Below are 18676 nucleotides of genomic sequence, written 5' to 3'. Positions count from 1 at the left end.
TATTTGATGCATTGTTCTACTATTAGTATTTTCCACTTTTTTCTCCTAATGACTATTTTGGTACTCCATTATTTATATCTCTCTCATCTCTTTATCTATGATTTCTCTCTCTTCTTTGTTTCTCTATTTATTAAATTTGACTTCTCACATTTATCCCTTTTTTTTCTCTCATTTATCCCTTATGTTTTTTACATGTATCCATTTTTTATTTGGGTTTATTTTGTCTTCTCAATAATATATTACAAAATTAGACCTATTTTACAAAATTTTATATACATAGATAATCGTATAATGAATGTTATACTCTATCTATTTATGTATTACTCCCTCCGTCCCCGATTAAGAGTCATACTTTTCCATTTTGGTCCATTCCCGATTAAGAGTCACACTACTTACTATATTTGGACATCACTAACTCCATTTATTACACAAAATGTCATTACCTAACAAATTTATTACACACAAAAAGTCAAAGAGGTTCTACATTCCACTACCTAACTCCATTTATTACATATTCAAACACTTCTTAAAAATCCGTATCCGGTCAAAGTGTGACTCTTAATCAGGACGGGGGGAGGATTACAATAAAATTCTTGCCTTGTATCCAATAAATAAAAAAAAGGCAAATTTTCTAATAGAATAATGTTAAGACAAAAAAGTGTAAATAAAAAATGATCCATAGACTTTTTTTTTATAGTTGACTCTTACTAACACAGTAATTAGCATATGACAAAGTACAAATGAATGTTTACCGTTCGATTCCATCCTCATATTATTCAACCTTCAACATTGTAAAAAACAGAAAATAAACAGAACAACTTAGAGAGGGAACCGATGGAGAGTGAAGCACCTGCACTTCTGCGCCGTGCTCTCGGCGGATGGATCACATTTCCTTTCTTCATAGGTTCCTTTTCTTGTCTCTTTCAATAACAACTCAAGCTAGAGCCATCTTTACAATTTTACAAGTTTCACTTTTTTTTGTGGAAAAACAGCAACGGGTGGTTTGTTGGCACTGGCATCTGGATTAAGCGTCAACCTTATTACATTCTTGAAAGATGAGTTCCACTTTGAAGATGCATCTGCTGCTAAAATCACCAACTATGTCAATGGAACCTTGGCTTTCATCCCCATCTTTGCTGCAATCATTGCTGATTCATTTGCTGGCTGCTTTTCTGTCATCTGCTTCTCCTCCTTCATTTCCTTGCTGGTATGTCTGTGAATGTTTCTCTCTCCTTTTTTCATAAACAAAAGAAAGAGATGAATATTTTCAAGAATTATGCAGGGGGTAGTGCTGTTGCTACTATCTGCAACAGTGAGCCATTTGAGGCCTCCTAGTTGTGTAAAGGGTTCCATTTTCTGCAAGCATCCAACGCCTCTTCAAGCCGGCCTTCTGTACCTCAGCTTGGCTCTTCTCTCTGTGGGAGACGGAGGCACGCGCTTCACTCTTGCATCCATGGGAGCAGATCAGCTAGACACCACAAAACATCAAGGGATATTCTTCAATTGGTACCTTTTCACACTCTACTTGATAAACTTCGTGAGCGTAACGGTCATGGTATACGTGGAGGAACACCTAGGCTGGGGCTGGGGCTTCACCATCTTCACCATGGCCAATCTGTTTGGCTTGGTGGTCTTCCTCTGTGGCACAAAATTTTATCGCTTTGTCAAGCCCACTGCCAGCCCTTTCAAGAGCTTGGCTTGTGTCATCGTTGCAGCCATCAAGAAAAGGAAGATGTCTCTCTCACCACAAACTGGAGACTATCATCATGATGGAGATGGTTTAAACTGTCCCACGCCGTTTTTCAAGTAAGTTTATTATCACTTGATATGCTATAATTAATACTAGCTTCATAGTTTAAACTATATTTGGTTAAATTTGCAGGTTCTTGAACCGTGCAGCGGTGAAGAGTGAAGAAGAGTCTAGTTCAAAGATAGTGAATCCATGGAAATTATGCACAGTGCAACAAGTTGAAGATCTGAAAAGGCTAGTCAAGATTGTGCCAATATGGATAAGTGGTTTGATACTGTGTATACCTATAGCAGTGCTGATGAGTTTCATGATCATACAAGGCAAAACCATGGACAATCGTCTCAACTCTCATTTCAAAATCCCAGTTGCTTCAATCCATTTGTGTTCGCTCATCGGAACCTGTGTCACAATACCATTGTTGGACCGCCTTGTATTCCCGCTCTGGGTAAAGCTCGCTCCCACTAGGCCTCCCACGCACCTGCAACGCATTGGCATTGGCCACGTCATCACTATAGTCAGCAGCATTGTTGCGGCACTTGTGGAGGCGAAGAGATTGAGGGAGGCGAGATCGCATGATCTCAGAGTGGTTCCTATGTCGTTGTTGTGGCTGGCGCCACAGCTAGCCATTGTTGGAGTGTCAGAAGGGTTCCATTTTGCCGGACAAGTTGCATTCTGTTACCAAGAATTCCCAGCTTCGTTCAAGAGCACTGCAACCGCTGTTGTTGCTTTGACCGTCGCAGGGGGCTACTATTCGAGCAATCTTGTCATCGATGCAGTGCAGAATGCGACGGCATGGTTGCCCAACAATATAAACAAAGGGAGACTGGACAATGTGTATTGGTTGTGCAGTGGGATAGGAGCTTTGAATCTGGTGTTCTATCTTGTGTGTGCATCTTCCTACAAGTACCATAAATCTTAAAATTGGTAGGGTTGGTTGATCTGAGTCATGTTGTAGTGAAATATTCAAATATGTATTGATTTTGCTGCATCATTGGTGTATTGGATTTGGTTGATATCAATAATTCAAATTACTAAAGTTAATAAAAGTTCGCAGCATGAGTTTTTATTCACGCAAAGACCACTCATAGTTATCAAATAAGCATTGCACACACACACAGCTACTCATATAACTGAGGCGTCTGAGCAAACAGCTAAACCATCCAATGTTATCCAACTATTGCCATTACTGTAATACTGATGAATATTGATTATTTGAAACAGGTAAAGAATCAATAATCGCATAGCATATAGCACATGCAGCTAAGCAGTGATTGTTGTTTATGAAAGTTATGTATGGCTAGCAAGAAGACCCAAATAATGCATCCCCAAGAACGAACAAAATATAGACAGTTTACGCACAGAGAAGTGTATAACTCCTTCACACTAGGAGGATATGGTTTACATACACACCTTATGGAAAGACATAGACCATTGCATCTATAGTCTTGAGCCTATGTATGTATGATGTTGAATTTCGAGAGTAGCAGCCCATTGTCCGTGTCCAACTCTACAATCAGAAGGCACACCAAGAGATTTCATCTTCCTCGCTGCTACTTCCTCGCAAAAATGCCAAATGGACGTGGAACTTGGAGGTTCTAATCTTCACCATCATTCAATGCAGCAAACGAAAAGGGTTCAAATTTGTAGCCATCGCCGCTGTAGAACTTATTCTGAAACTCCACCCAATGAAGACGCAGGGCATGGAGGAAAGCACTGAGTGTCTCCATCATGAGTAGTATAAATGCTGTGGCAAAAGCAAAAACTGCCAGACCCACCAAACGAATAACGAGACTGTCATACCTGCATTCAGTAACATTTGGCCAAAAGAGGAATTTTTTGTTAGCATGGTGTAGAACCTTCATCTCAGGTCAAGCAAGGCAACCATTTATACGCCAAGAATAAAAGGGTAGTTGATCACAAGCAAAAAATTTGGGAAATTTGGGTAGTACTAGTATTTTTTTGTCCTTTTCATGTCAACTAACTTTACATAACTGTTAGCAATTAGCATGAAGCATAATTGACTAGAAATAGAAATTAACCCCAGAAATGCGAAGTGGGCCAAATGCAGAATGTCTTTGAGAAAGCCAAAACAATATTGAAGGGAGGTTTCATTAACAATGCAAGGAGTCTATTGGAGTCAAAGGGCATCAATAATTGTACAAGGCTTTGGGCCCATTGATAAGAAAACTTACCCCCACGCAAGAAGGAGAACTTTTTCGTAGAAAACAGTCGATAACTCCGAGTGGGCCAAACTGCCAAAATAAACAAAAACGGATTACGAGATTGATAGCCAAGATGGAACTTCACTACATGATGGAATTGATCCTACCTCAAAGCCCACAGCCGGAGATATGACGCAGTATTTGATACTGCACCAAGTACAAATTCGATGGTGTGTATCATTTGATGCACAAATACCTCGGTAAAATCAAATTCCTCAGGGTCCGATTGGCTTGCAGAATCGTAGTCCCTGTCAGTATAGATGTCGGAGGTTTCAAGACTCTGATATGTTCGGCCTTGAAATCTCTTTTAGATACACACACAAATGGCAAAGTCAATATTTGTTTCAATGTAATCAGGACACAAAGCGAAAGATGGTTATGGTAGAAATCTATCATAAAAGAAATTAGACAGGCAAAAGAAATATAACCGTACAGGTGCCAATATAGAGCAGAGTTTCCACAACCATCTCCCAGGATAAAGGGGCTAAAGAGAGATACACGGCAGAGCTAAAAACATTGGAAGTACCTCAGAGTGGAGTTTCTTCAAAATATAAGGTTTTGGAAAGAGCATCCATGGAACAGCAATAACAGCCAAAAGCAACAATATAACCTAAAAATAATGTAAATTAGTAAATATCAGCATATGTATATATTATATACAATGTCACCAGTAACATAAGATTTATAACAAGCATGCCTGGAAAAAGCTCTGACCCCAAAACAGCTGGTTTTCACCTAAGTCTTCGAAAGGACTCAAGAACATGTAAATCATCACATGATAAAGGTCTGCTTCAGAACCAGTACACCATTTGGTAATGATGAGAAGTGAAAGATACCCAAACAGACTGTTAAGGAAGATCATTTGAGGTACAAACTGATACCTGGAAAGAGAGTTGAATAAGTTTTTGGCTGTGAAAGATTAGGAGTTTTTGAAAAAAAGAACAGTTGAGACAACATACTTAATATCAAGCAAGCTGCGAAAGTGGCGAGCATTAAAATAACTTAGGATGATTCCTAAATTCATTTGTGCAATGCCGAACAAAATAGACATTTTCATTTTTAAAGAATTTAAGAAAGGCAGCTCAGAACGACTTCCACGCCAACTTGGATCCACGCCAAATGGATATGTGTCATGATATTTGACTAAACCAATAGAACGAGATTCACTGTCGAGTCGGGAAAGAGAGAAACAATGTTAGTTATACATAAACAAATAAAAATGACAGGCAAGAGTACTAAAACACATCAGAAAAATGTGGATAAATAGACAGGTATAGATGACAATGAAATGGAACAGTATGAAAACCAGATTGGTTAGTGTTAGCAGAGAACATAGGAGATAACCTTGTAATAATACAGACTTTTTCATACTAAATATAGAATATGAGAAAAGATTTATGGTTAATAGGCTTCACTTTATTTTAACTTGTCCAGTGAAAGGCCCAAATGATTCCTAATTAATGCAATAGTAAAATGAGCTTATAGAAAAAGTTTGGGTGCCCATGTAGTACATGTGTCAGTTTTCTAACTTGAAGATTCTATAGAAAGATTATAATACTGCTAATCTCAGGAACAAGATAATCAACCAAATTCCATTGAAAACACATAGCCAGAAAAGGTTACTTATTTTGAGTACTTATTATGTACTTCCACGTTTTAGATGGAATAGAAACCATTCTACTGTGGAAGTGAAGGAAGATAGATATAGAATAGACCAATTTCATAGCCAATCTGACTATTAAAGGAGCCCAAGTGAGACTTCCTATATTCTTGTGCATTATGTCCCATGTCACTATAAATTTGAAGGATTTATTCCATCATTCCTACGTAAACCTGATCAACAGTAATCACACACTCATTTTTACCTGCATGTAGCATCCCGGCATCGATAGGCAGAGCTTCCAAATATGTTAAAAGGAACGGAAAAAAATTCGTTGTATATCAAGCCACAATAAATTGAAAAGAGAGACATCAGGAGGAGTACATATCGACCACCAAATAGCATCTCCATGAAGCTGCCAAGTTTCTGTAGGAAATGAACATTTAAGATATGAATAACTGAAAGAAATGAGAGCAAATAGATTGATGGAGTAAACAATTTGTTATACTAATAAATAAGAATTTAGCATATACAGTGCTCAACACATAAGAAAGTAAAAGTTCAATTAACATGACCATCTTGTCCACTCATTAGAGAAGAGATTTTACTCTGTACGAATTGTATATATTTACTCCCAGTTTAGATATAGCATCTCTGACATGGTAACCAATAGCTGAAAAAACTTGGTTACTTTATTCCTTCTTCTATCCATGATGAGAAGTTGATTACAGTTGTTAAATTTTCTTCTGAATTAATTTTAAATCAGCTCAATATATCATGAAAATACACAGCCATTGAGCCAAATGACCAAGGCCATGCAACAAGTACTTCTCAGAACCAACTAGTCCTTTATAACTTCTTTGCCTTTTCTTTTGAGTAAAATTATACACAAATTTATCAAACTCTAAATTAATCAAACACGAGCAACCTAACATTTCCTTCTAAATACAATTCCTTCCAACATAAATTTTCAGAAGCAAATATCATGATTAATTATTTTAATTCACATAACATACCAAGCAAGCATATTTATTGTATTAAGGCTAATCTCTGCAAGTCCCGCAAGAGAAAATGATAACCAAATTCTGGGGCATGTTCAAGAATATAAACCAATGTAAAGTAGTTTGATTATAGATTTCATGAACTTTAGAATCCAACAAAACAACAATATCTTCTCCTTAGTTTGTTGTATCAAAGAAACCTGAAGTAAAATTAAATGCATAACAGTAGCACGAAAATTCAAATAGCCACTGAGAAAGGCAATAAAAATAGCAAAATTGTGTCTGCAAGTGCAAATATATAGTTGGTAAACTCATGCTATTGAAACTCCAAAAGTAGATGGCATACTTGAGAACCAAGTTTCTTTTCACGGACAATTAGGATCAGCGCCCCTAATAACAAGCATATACCATGACCCCAGTCCCCGAACATGACAGCAAAAAGAAACGGAAACGTAATAATTGTATAAACTGCAGGGTTCGCCTCCTGGTATTTAGCAACACTGCCAGATAAAGGTTTGCATCAGAAACACAGAAATTAAAGACAACAATGTTACAGTGATATTGGTAAATTCAATTACTCAACAAAACAAAACTAGACAGAAATTTAATATATAAATAAGAAGCTGATGTAATACACAAAAGATACAGCTCAAACATACTGGCTTACCCATATGCATTAACAATTTCTTGATATGCATATGTGAAATTGTTGGTTTGAAAATATGTTGGAGGAGACTCAACTGAGTCCTTCACGTGAAAGATTATATCAGCTTGTGAATTACTATCACATGTTGCACGTTGCAGAGCTTCCTGTATCTGCAATATGTAGCCAGATCTCATCCCTTTCAATAAATGTTATACTGGATGAAGCGCTCCCGTTACTTCCACAAACAAAAAGAGCGTATATAGTAAAAGTACCTTAGTTTTAGAAAAGATAGGACACCAACCCTCACCCACCAAACACTTCTTTGTGACATCAAAATTCAGCATATTTAATGTGTCATAAACAGCCTTTTCCCTTTTCACCTAGAGGGAGGAGTCAAGAAATTAAATTAGTTTGTATACTAAAGCATCAATGATTTTCAAACTTAAACAGAAACTACAGCAGCTCAGTCCTACCATGTTCATCCACTTAGGGAGGTGAAATCCAATGGATGTCAAAACCTTATCTCGATGACAGAGGCCAGCCTCTAAGGTTGTCTTCAGATCAGACAGGTGTGATAGAACCTGACGAAGGCAAAGAGATGCCGTCAAACATGTAGTTACGGGAAAATCATTTCAAACAGTCCACTTTGAAGACTGTTGTCAGCTGTTGATTATTAACAGTTCCTGAGCCAGTGGTTGATTAAATTGAAGGTTTTAGTACAACATGGGGCTGGAGCTAGATGGCTACTTATATCTGTCTCATGGGATCTAGTTTATCAGGAAAAATGCACAGTACTTTTGTTCATCTTCTTACTCTGCATGAGAACTATACCACACTTTTAGCCAAATAAGAGGAGTCTCAATGGAACTGAGCCCTCATGTGTATTGAATGAAGTAGGAAACTAGAAATTATATTTATATATCTATATTGCCATAACAAGAATCACAGAAAGGCATATATGTGTTTATTTTCTGTGTATTGAAACACGAAAGCGATCCAGTTACAAACATACCTCTTGAGTTATATGCCTCCGCTTGGTCATTTCTTCTGGAACAGGATAGCAATTTGCACCAAAAGCTTCACAAATTTTCAGAATTTTTATTCTCACCTGTTCCCCTGAGAATGATACGATGAAAACTGTTTTCTCAACCTGCAGATGCAAAACCAAACAGTAAGTGTTCAATCTATTTTTCAAAAATAACATGCCTGAGGCTTCCTTTCATGGCTTAACTTCCACATTCAAATTAGAAGTGCTAATATATTCTCCAAAAATAAAAATAAAGAAACAATACCATCTCATTTGTTGCAGGATCCAGGATTTGGTCATAAGCTGGTGCCTGATTGAAAAGCATGTTTCCCCTTGTTGTACGAAAGAGCATCCTCTCAAATCTTAGGACTTTAGATTTAGGGATGATACCACTAACAAATCCCACACCACACTGATTAGAAGGTCCATTTAGCATCTCCTGGAAATTAGAAAACCTACCTGAATACAATAACAAAATTGATTCATAATGTACTCAAGCCTTATTGTTCTTACCTGATCCAGCAGTGACGAGGTGTCTGCATAATCATTACTAATATGGACATTGTCCTTTAATTCTGTATCCTGGGCTGTCATAGGACTCTCACTTGGTAAAAGGAGGTCTCCTGCCTGGAGTTACCATGTTTTTTGAGATGAATGGAATCTTGTATTGAACAAATATGATACCCCGAAATAGCAAAACAAAAAACAGACTAGACTATAAGGTGATGGAGGATAGAAAGAATATTTAATCTGATTGTTGAGCCAATACATCTCCAGTTAACATATTAGATTCAGTTGGACAATGAAACGTTTGCCTCCTGAAGTTTTAGCATGATCCTGGTTTTCATAATTTTTGGTAATATGCTGATTTCTGCCTTCAGTTTGGAAGGTAAAAGGCATGCCTCATACTTCTATGATCTTTTCCTAGATGGAAGTGGCAATAGTCTATTGGCAAACATGGCTTAAGAATTTGAGTATGTGAAATCATGTCATCACGATGTCGTGGTATTTCTCCTGGTGAATCTAGTCAATTACAAGTAAAAGATTATTCAACAACTACATTGATATAAACTTCTTGTCAGGTCCATAACTGCAAGTACAAATTGATGCCATTTATCATAAACAAAAAGTAACAGAACGTAATGTTTCCTTCACTGATATGCAGTCTCTGAAAAATAAAAGTAAGCACGTGAGGAAGTGCTGTGTTAGACACTCAAAATTTTCTCTTCCTTCTGTCCCACCATAAGTGGCCTGAGCTACCCCACTTTAAGTGGCCTAGTCCAATAAAAGAAACCTTTTATACATAAAAAAAGTTAAGTCAACTTTTGTGGACCTACCACTTAACACACAAAATACTTTCTTAATCTACTGCTAAAATCAAATAAGCCACTGTTAGTGGGACGAAGAGAGTACTAATTAAAATAGTAAATATTCAAAGTACTCCATATTGTTTACAAATTATTTATCCTAATTCCTTTTTAGGATAAACATCAATAGTTTGATAATGTACCTTCTGCAATACCATCTTAAACTCAAGCAGCTCATTGTATGTCCGCTGCAGTTTCTCACTATTAGCATTCATTTCACTTAACCCATGCTCATGCTCAGCAAGTTGAATCTAAGATCAGTAGAAACAACTATAATAAGTAACAGCCGGAGCATCAGAAATATTGATCTGTAGATGGTGATTGGTGACAAAATGAAACAGACCTCTAATTCTTCTAAATCAGTATCAGATTGAGAAGATGAATTAGAAGATGGTGTCAAACAAGCTTTATGTATCTGATCTTTGATAAAACGTAGTTTCCGGGACATCTCAGCACATCTTTTAACCTGTGGATTATATACCAGAAAGTAAATCTTGAAAAACAAGAATGATAACTCATGAAGAAATAACCACAATCAAATCAGCATAAGAACATAATCCACATTGAAGTTCCTAGTAAAAACTCTTAGTTACAGAAATATGATGGAGAAATATTTTACAGTTAAAGGAAGTATGTTGATGCAATAAATTAGTGAGTTCCAACTTTTAATTCCATATAATATAAATTGATCTATATGGATACTAAATGGTTTGTATAATATTTTCACTAAGAACTAACAATAAATAAGAAGTCCAATTGACCAAATAAGAAAATAAGGTTGTACGCTGTTAATAGTAACAGAAACTTGAACAAATATGTTTAGAATCTCCACAGTGACATTCAAAGTTTAAGAAATAAAGTTGATTGACAATGTATGTCCCAAAAATATATAACCAATAGCATTTCATAGCCATACCTGATTAACAAATGTTCTCTGAAAAGGGCTTTTCTCATCATTTAACTACAATTTAGGAAAGCATCCAAGATTGTTGTTAAAAAATAAGCAACTACTATAAGCTGAGATAAGAATTTTATCAATGAGTCAAATAGATATTCTAGTAGACATTCACAAAAGGATTGCAGAAGCATCCCATGAACAAAAGTGTCAAATGCTCAATGAACAAAACTGTCAGCAAAACAGACTTTCTTTTTCTTTTCTTAGCAGCTGCACTCCATCTCTATACAAAGTGACAAACTGATTATGAACCTGAGATTTATTTGCAGTGTAGTATCTGAATCTAAGGAGACTTGGAAGAGGTTTGAAAAAAATGAAATTGACTTAAAGTCTAATGTGAACACAATCACACAAAAGCACCAAAAACAGTCAAACTATTGTTTGTGACAGTGAGTTATTTTGACCCGTGCAGCAGATGCAGGCCTCTGCTTGGTTAAAGGTGGTGAGTCAGCAAACGAGGCCAATACGATGTGACCGTCCAAAGAAGTAAACAGAAAATGGGAAAGAGGCATCCATGTTAGTTAACACCATTGGAAGCATGCTCTGTTTTAAGAACAAGCTTAGCATATCCCTCCGTTTAGTTGCACCGATTGTGGACATGCACGTGGAGCGTGGACATATTGTAGAGTACTCCTTAGGGTGTGCACTTTTAATAAGCACGTATGTATAGGTTTGAGTTAGGAACACACCCACTGATTAATATCTGGTACTGAAACTCCCATAAAACTAACTCGGCTCATTTTCTTCCTTTGCAATTTTGTGGAATTACGAGTGTGTGAACAGTTATAGACTCAAATGTACTATAGAATGAATCGTCCAACAAAATCTCAACAAATTTGTCACCAGGAACTTCAAATTCTTAAGTAAACTGAAATTTGAACACTAAAAAAAGGGGTATACTTTATGATCATCAATATTCACACTCATCTACATAAAAAAACAGATATAAGTTAAATCCTACAGGAACAAAGATGCAGTGGCCTTAATTGCTAAAAGCAGGAGGCAAAAATAATCCCAATGCTTGAGATTACGTTAAATTTATACTCCCTCCGCTCCGCATGATGTTACATTTCCTCCAATCATTCGCTCCACCAAGTTCAAAAAATCAAATTATAATATAGTAGGAGTAGTCTAATAAGTAAATAAAACAGCAACAATTCGTCCAGTAGAATGTGGGAAAAAACAGAGCGTACGTCGCGGAATTGCATGAGACCGAGTTGGCCGAGATAAGAGACAGCACGGTGAGCGGACTCGACGGGGAGAATGAGCTGCACGAACATCATCTTCTCGGAGCGCATTAGATCCATGGTCGGCAAATTGTGGATGTACTCCATTTTCCATCCACCGCCAAAACAGACCTTTTAACTCAGTGTCTCCGATCAACCAACTAACAAGTGCATTTGTGTGAGAGAGGTGATGAACGTCGGTTTAGACGTTTAGTGCGAGAAATGTGGGGAATGCGAGTGTCGGTGATAGATATCTATTAGTAGCCAGTATGTTAGCATCGGCGGTGGCAACTGGCAACTGCAACGGCTGGTTTCTGCTCGCTTTTGGGGGTTCACTTGTAAATCGGTGGAGAAGAGTTCTGTCCAGGGTCAATTTGGTCAATTTTTCACTAGCACAAAAAATTACTCCCTATCTCAAGAAATGCGCACATCGTCTAAGTTCTATCAAAAATAAAATTAAACTCACTCTAAATGGGATGAAATGAGTATTTTGTGAGATTTGGATTCTCACCTCCAAATATATTGTGTTTTGGTAAGATAGGAATATGCTTATATGTCATTGCATAGTCTCCACAAATCGTTTCATGCCAGATCACATATGTTAGAAATAAATTTTCATATAAAATTGATAAAATACAAGAGAAAAATGTTTAAAACATTATTAAGAAAAATAAAGTTTATTTATCAAAAAGAAGAAATTTACTGAGGTTGATTTTATTTAATAATCTAAATAGAAAAACTAGGTTATTGGTATTAGCTATGAGTCATGTGAAGAATGAGTATGTAGTAATGTGCAAGTCAACTTAGAGATATCAAATTATTGATTTGAATAAATTATTGATATACTACCTTATTTAAGTGGAAGGTGTGTAAAGAAAAAAATTGTGCATGTTCAATGCGGTGAAATAGGCAAGGCAAGAACAAATTGTGATGATGCCACATCAATCCTACAGTATTTTTAAATCGATATATGATGTCACTAATTTGAAAAGAAGAGTATTGAAGTGAGACTTAGAGCATCTCCAATAGCGGCTAGCCGAACTACTGCAATCGGCGAGCGCACGCCGATTTCCAGGCGCTGGCCGATTCGCTCGCCGATGCGCTGGCCGCCATTGCAGGCTGGCGATCGGTGAGCGATCGGCCAGCGCAATTTTTTATTCTTTTATTTTTAAAATTTTTGAAACACTACTTGTTTTAACAAGTTTTCTCTCTATCTAAAATTCTTGTTTCTCCTCATTTCACGTCATTTTCAATGGTAAATAAGCTAGCCATAGGCTAGCCTGTTTCTCCTCCTGCCACATCATCCAGCATTAAAATTCCTCCTGCCACATCATCAGGACAAGCAACTGGACAAGCAATAGGCTAGCCACATCATTAGCACTTTTAAAAAAAATACAACTAAATTTACGGAATTAAACACAAAATACGGTATTAAATTTACGACACATATACGGAAAAATTCATTAATTTCATTAAAATAAAAAAAAGTACGTTAATTAAAAAAAATTACATAATAAAAAAAATACATAAAACAAAAAATAACTATCGCCGTGCAGTCCTCCGCGTCCACAACTCTTCAATTAAATCCTTTTGGAATTGAATATGAGCATCCACTTGGCGCATGTCGGCATGTGTCTGGAGGCGGCCGATTTCATCGCGAGGTACCCCCTTCGTACGTTGGGGGTGGCCACGCCGTGACTTGGACCGGCTTCATCGTCATTGGCCCAACTAGTCAGTTGTACACCTTCATCTTCGACTATCATGTTGTGCATGATAATACGGGCGTATATTATAGAAGCAATGCAGTCGACATGTCACAAACGCGTTGGACCCCTAATTGTCGCCCATCGGTACTAGAGCACACCAAATGCGCGCTCCACGTCCTTGCGCGCCGACTCCTGTCGTTCCGCAAAGTAGGCCTTCCTGTCCTTATTTGTGCATCTGATCGTCTTCACAAAGACGGTCCACCTAGGGTATATCTCATCCGCCAAATAGTAGCCCATATCATGCCGGTTTCCGTTGGCGACAAAACTAATGGTCGGACCGACGCCCTGGCACTGCTCGTTGAAAAGGGGCGACGAGTTGAGGACGTTGAGGTCGTTGTTCGACCCGCCTACCCCAAAATACGCATGCCAAATCCACAGCCGGTAATCAGCTACGGCCTCGAGGATCATCGTGGGATTCTTTCCCTTGTAGCCGGTGGTGTAGAACCCCTTCCGGGCAGCGGGACGTTCTTCCACTCCCAATGCATACAATCTATGCCGCCTAACATCCCCGGGAACCCATGCTTCTCCCCGTGCATCTGCATCAGATCCTGACAGTCTTGGGGGTTAGGGCTTCGAAGATACTCGTTCCCCGAATATTTCAACGACGCCCTCACAGAAATTCTTCAGACACTTCAGGGCACTCGTCTCACCTATGTGGAGGTACTCGTCCCACATGTCTGCCGCCCCTCCGTAGGCCAACTGCCTGATTGCCGCAGTGCACTTTTGAATAGGGGTGTGGCCGGATCTGCAAGCCGCATCGTGCCTGAAGCGGAAACACAGATATCGACGCTCCAAAGCGTCAACGACACGCATAAACAGCTTCCTGCGCATCCTAAAACGCCGCCTGAACAGGTTGGCGTTAAACCGCGGCTTCGGAGCGAAGTAGTCGTCATATAGCCGGCGATGTGCAGCTACGTGATCCCGAACAATCTCTGCTCGGCGATGGACAACGGGTCGAGGTCGAGGTACCGCCGGCTGAAAAGCCCTTTCTAACAACCGGTCTATCTCACCGGACGTATAGGCCTCCAATGCTTCGTCCATTTGTCGGTCGTACTCCTCATCACTACTACCACCAGTACTACCACCCGCGTTACTCATTTTGCGTTGTTGCTCTTGTATAGAAATTAAGAAAGAGAGAAAACTCGTTAAAACAAGTGGCGCGAATGAAAATGACGTGAAAATCGCATATATATAGTGTTTCGATATTTTAATTAAAAAAAAAATTGCGCTGGCCGATTGCTCGCCGATTGCCAGCCTACAACGGCAGCGAACGGATCAGCCAGCGCTCGCCGATTGCAATGGTTCGGTGAGCGAACCGGCCAGCGCCGAGAATCGGCTAGCCGGTCGCTCGCCGACCATTGTGGATGCTCTTAGAATGAAGATTTAAAATATACAGACTTTAGATCTTGTAATATGTTAGTTTTGTCTGAACGGATAGAGTTTGGAATTTTCTTAAATCAAGAATTGTTCAATATTATAAACCGATTCATAATGCGTCATGCCCATTAAACAGAAGCACCGACGAAACAAAATGTGTGAGTGTTTCATTAAAGATTAGAGTCAAACACAATATTCCATAATTTCTGAACGAAATAAAATATTATCTGCGCGCATAGCTCAAAACTGACGGTATGAAATAAAGATTTTATCGGCATTCCAATGTCTGAGCACATAAAATAAAAATTGAATGTATGGAAGTAGAAATCTCGAACTTTATAAATACTCAATTTGTACTCTTGTAGATGCCGGCTGATTAAATACACTCATGTGGGGTGTTACATATATGCAGACAATAAGGGCTACTGCAACTTTATTTCTTATTTGGATTGTCCTAATGTAAGATAGATGACGCATATATAAAAATAAACTAGTAGAAAAAAAGAAATAGGCTAAAACTAGGAGTAGTATTATTTCTTTTACGACTTGATGGAATCCACTACTAAGAGATGGGTGTGTACCAAAAGAAAAGAAAATAATTTACTCCTTAAACATATTCATTCTTAAATTTACTACTCAATAAAAAATTAATTTCCACACTAACAAATTCACATACAATAAAGCGATAATTGGACATCATTTTACTTAAAGCTCCCTTTATTAACCAAAAAGTTGTAAAAAATGAAGAAATAGATGGCTAAAATGTGGAGAAGGTGTGTGGTGTATTTTGTTGAATAACTCTCTAGTGTACAAAAACTACAGCCCGGTAAGGAGAAAATATTGGAGGGTGGGGGAACAAACCAAACCGCGTACTTACATCAAAGATAAAAGTGCACCAGTGAAGCTGCAACTTGTGCAAAGTGCGGCATTATTTGCTCTTTCTCTAGCATCTCTAGTACTTCAAAACTGTATATGGGAGCACGGCTGAAGAATATAAATTGTTACCCTCCAATCTTGAACTCCTGCATCATTGTAAAGCATGAAACATATTTAAGAAGTTTGAAAACCAATTAGGTCTGTTTTCAAGTCTTGCTTTTCTTCGACTATATTTTGTTATTGTTTTCAATCTACGTCGATCACTGCAAATATGCTTCATCAGATAAAACAACTGCAGCTTTTCATTAGGAAGTTAAATTAGTCCTTAGTTTGTACTTAGTTTTATCAGTTAGCTAAGAACTCACTCAAATAGACTAAAGTTATTCACTCAAAATCAAATGTAAAGCAGTTGAAAAGCATACAAGTTTCACAAATATAGGTGCCTTACATAAATACAAGGTTGCTATGGAAGGCCATTGTCTGCAGGGTAACCGCCAAGAACCCTTATAAATGTTGCAAACTCCTGCCAAGATTAAACATCGTAAGGTTTATACATAAGAAAATAACTGAAACCTAGACATTGGGGTGTAGCACTGAAAAAGGGGGAAAAAATTGCAGGCAGAACATTAGGGGTAGCACAGACCTTCAGATGACCTAGAGCATTTTGAGCTCTTTCATCTGCCATGGATGCTTCAAAATCAACATAGAAAAGATAGGGAAAGCATCTGCATGCAAGAATGAGACCATCTGATTACACACAATTAATCTAGGGAAAATTATCAAGTGAACTCTGAAAACAGTAATTGGATGCTTTAGGATAATAGCAGCAGATCTTTCGATGAATTTAATTTTTCATCAATTATCCTGAAAAGCTAAAAATATCCTAAAAATATTAGCCCAGAATCACACCTGTACTGCAAAGCACTTACTTAGGAAAGCCAATGGAATTGTCATCTGATGTTTGTAGAGTCCGCTTTGGCAGTGGACGGCTTTCAATCTAGTATCAGAAAATGATAAGTAGGCATACACAATAAAGTATTGAAGATATTCCGGGAGGCCAATGACAAACTAACCTTGGTGAGATTGATATTCCTCATAGCAAATACGGCCAGTGCCTTGAAAAGCATCCCAGGACCTTCCTCTAATGAGAAGACTATACTTGTCTGCGAAAAGTAAATAATGAATGATTAGATTGGTAGGTTAGAGGAAAATATGTGTGATGGGAAATTTGTTTTGAAAAAAGGAATTCTAACCTTGAAAGGTTTATCGGTGCCTGGTATGATAGGCTCCCTAGCCAGCATAAGGAATCGAGTCACATTAGCAGTATCATCCTGGCAACAAGGTAGACAAATGGCAGTGTTTTAAATCTGTAAGAAAATGGTTATGCAACACAACGTAAATATAATATCTACAAACAAACCTGAATGTCCTGAGCAAGTACATCAAGACCATAGATCTTAGCAGCAGTTAAGCTAGCAACTGCCCCGGCATCTTCTAGCTCATGGAATGCAACATGCTGGGGGGGGGAAGTAGAATTCAGTTATTCGTAAAATTAAATTACAATCACACGTTAACAAGAAAAGGTAAAGCATACTACCTTTGCTGCACCAGCAGTATCATCCACGGCTTCCCTAACCAGACCTAGCTTAGTTAAGGTGTTCTCACACTGTGCAAGAGCCTGCAGTATCAGGAGTCACAGATTGTAAGCTTTGTGTTCCAGAAACAATAACCTGGTTTCATTGGGCTTGAGATACCTGCGGATGGCTTAGAACCCTTGTTAGATTTTCAATCTTGATCCCGGGATTAGCTAGTAAGCAGTGACGGATTGCAATTTTAACTTCTCCAACAATATGCAACCTATGCCGGAGTAGAAGATCATAGTTCCTGTGTATACTGCCTCCCAACGAATTTTCTATAGGCAAAACCGCTCTATCAACAAGCCACCTCTCTACTGCCTGCAGTAGCAGTAGTTAAACAGAAAATTTCAGCATTCAACAGAAATTTGAAGACAGTTTATCATCACCATATCTTCAAAATTCAACTACAGTTCAACAAAATAAGACACATGATGAAATTGACAGAAATCACAATTCATGAAATAAGGCACATCATAAAATAGATTAGTAATTAGAATTCACCAAATAAGGCACAAGATACTGACTTGAAAAGCTGTATCAAATTGTTCACATGGTACTGCCTCGCAATTCGGATAAGCCTTCTCGGCTGCAGACTCGCTGTACGCACCTCGAACGCCCTTTGAAAACACATAACCGAAATCAGAACCATATTCTCTCTCGTGGAGCAGGCGATGGCCAATTCTCATTGGAATTTATGCAATAACATGCAGATAATTTAGAAGGAGGGGGAGAACCTGATAAGCGACGCGGAGACGAGGCCCTTCCGCCGCCAAGTGCGACAGCTGAGCAGAGGTCAAAGGCCCTGAAACAATCAGCAATTCAAAAGTAATCAATCGAAATTACATCCTACAATATCGGGGGTTCAAATAAGATGAAAATAATGAGATGTACGAGGAAGTGATGGGAGAGAGTCTCTGGAATTGAACTGGTAAGGGGAATCCTGGACGAGCTTCTGCAGGTCGATTGCTTGGGTTTTGTTGTCATTGCTACTTTTACCACTACTAGAGCTGGAGGCGTGAAAATGGAAGTTGCGACGGGATTGAATAGGTCTGAGGGAGAAGAATCGATTACGGTTAGAGGTAGGGTTATGGATTCCGGAATTAAGGGGGGTGATTGGGGATCGGGATGTGTTGGCCGCCATTGTCGTCGCGGCGGATAATTTACAAATCACAAATAGTTTCAGAAGAATTGAAGAAACGTCGATGTTTTGCTTCGGTCAATTCCGA

General features: G+C 38.3%; 3 protein-coding genes across 7 annotated transcripts; 1 reads left to right on the top strand and 2 right to left on the bottom strand.

The window, feature by feature from the left end:
* Positions 1–787: 787 nt before the first annotated feature.
* LOC125191281 (protein NRT1/ PTR FAMILY 2.7-like) lies at positions 788–2820 on the top strand. The gene is made up of 4 exons (XM_048088795.1): positions 788–904; positions 993–1207; positions 1283–1806; positions 1883–2820. Exons 1-4 carry the CDS (start codon positions 835–837, stop codon positions 2667–2669), a joined length of 1596 nt encoding a protein of 531 aa, XP_047944752.1. The 5' UTR covers positions 788–834; the 3' UTR covers positions 2670–2820.
* A 152-nt stretch (positions 2821–2972) lies between these two features.
* Positions 2973–12122, bottom strand: LOC125186163 (V-type proton ATPase subunit a1-like). 4 transcript variants are annotated; one of them, XM_048082500.1, is made up of 18 exons: positions 11762–12122; positions 10530–10574; positions 9957–10079; positions 9757–9864; positions 8760–8873; positions 8512–8685; positions 8232–8369; positions 7693–7800; positions 7492–7599; positions 7241–7389; positions 6920–7073; positions 5838–5998; positions 4932–5138; positions 4670–4853; positions 4499–4582; positions 4080–4276; positions 3943–4002; positions 2973–3550 (listed from the first exon to the last, which is right to left on the bottom strand). In XM_048082500.1, exons 1-18 carry the CDS (start codon positions 11900–11902, stop codon positions 3346–3348), a joined length of 2460 nt encoding a protein of 819 aa, XP_047938457.1. In that variant the 5' UTR covers positions 11903–12122; the 3' UTR covers positions 2973–3345. The 4 variants fall into 4 exon arrangements, 3 of the variants coding, with proteins under 3 accessions (XP_047938457.1, XP_047938459.1, XP_047938458.1); XR_007170369.1 differs by lacking the exon at positions 2973–3550 and having other exon boundaries at positions 4080–4220; XM_048082502.1 differs by lacking the exons at positions 2973–3550; positions 3943–4002 and having other exon boundaries at positions 4119–4220; positions 4687–4853.
* Positions 12123–15702: 3580 nt separating this feature from the next.
* LOC125186149 (arogenate dehydratase 2-like) lies at positions 15703–18676 on the bottom strand. Of its 2 annotated transcripts, XM_048082484.1 has the most exons (12): positions 18342–18676; positions 18185–18252; positions 17975–18067; positions 17568–17768; positions 17411–17491; positions 17234–17329; positions 17067–17144; positions 16887–16976; positions 16743–16810; positions 16457–16538; positions 16262–16336; positions 15703–15959 (listed from the first exon to the last, which is right to left on the bottom strand). In XM_048082484.1, the coding sequence occupies exons 1-11, from the start codon at positions 18589–18591 to the stop codon at positions 16277–16279; spliced, it is 1167 nt and encodes a 388-aa protein (XP_047938441.1). In that variant the 5' UTR covers positions 18592–18676; the 3' UTR covers positions 15703–15959; positions 16262–16276. The 2 variants fall into 2 exon arrangements, 1 of the variants encoding a protein (XP_047938441.1); XR_007170366.1 differs by lacking the exon at positions 15703–15959 and having other exon boundaries at positions 16319–16336; positions 16723–16810.

Source organism: Salvia hispanica, chromosome 5 (assembly GCF_023119035.1).
Source record: "Salvia hispanica cultivar TCC Black 2014 chromosome 5, UniMelb_Shisp_WGS_1.0, whole genome shotgun sequence".
NCBI lineage: Eukaryota > Viridiplantae > Streptophyta > Magnoliopsida > Lamiales > Lamiaceae > Salvia > Salvia hispanica.
Note: the sequence above shows the minus strand (reverse complement) of the source record. Positions and strands in the feature narration are given on the sequence as shown.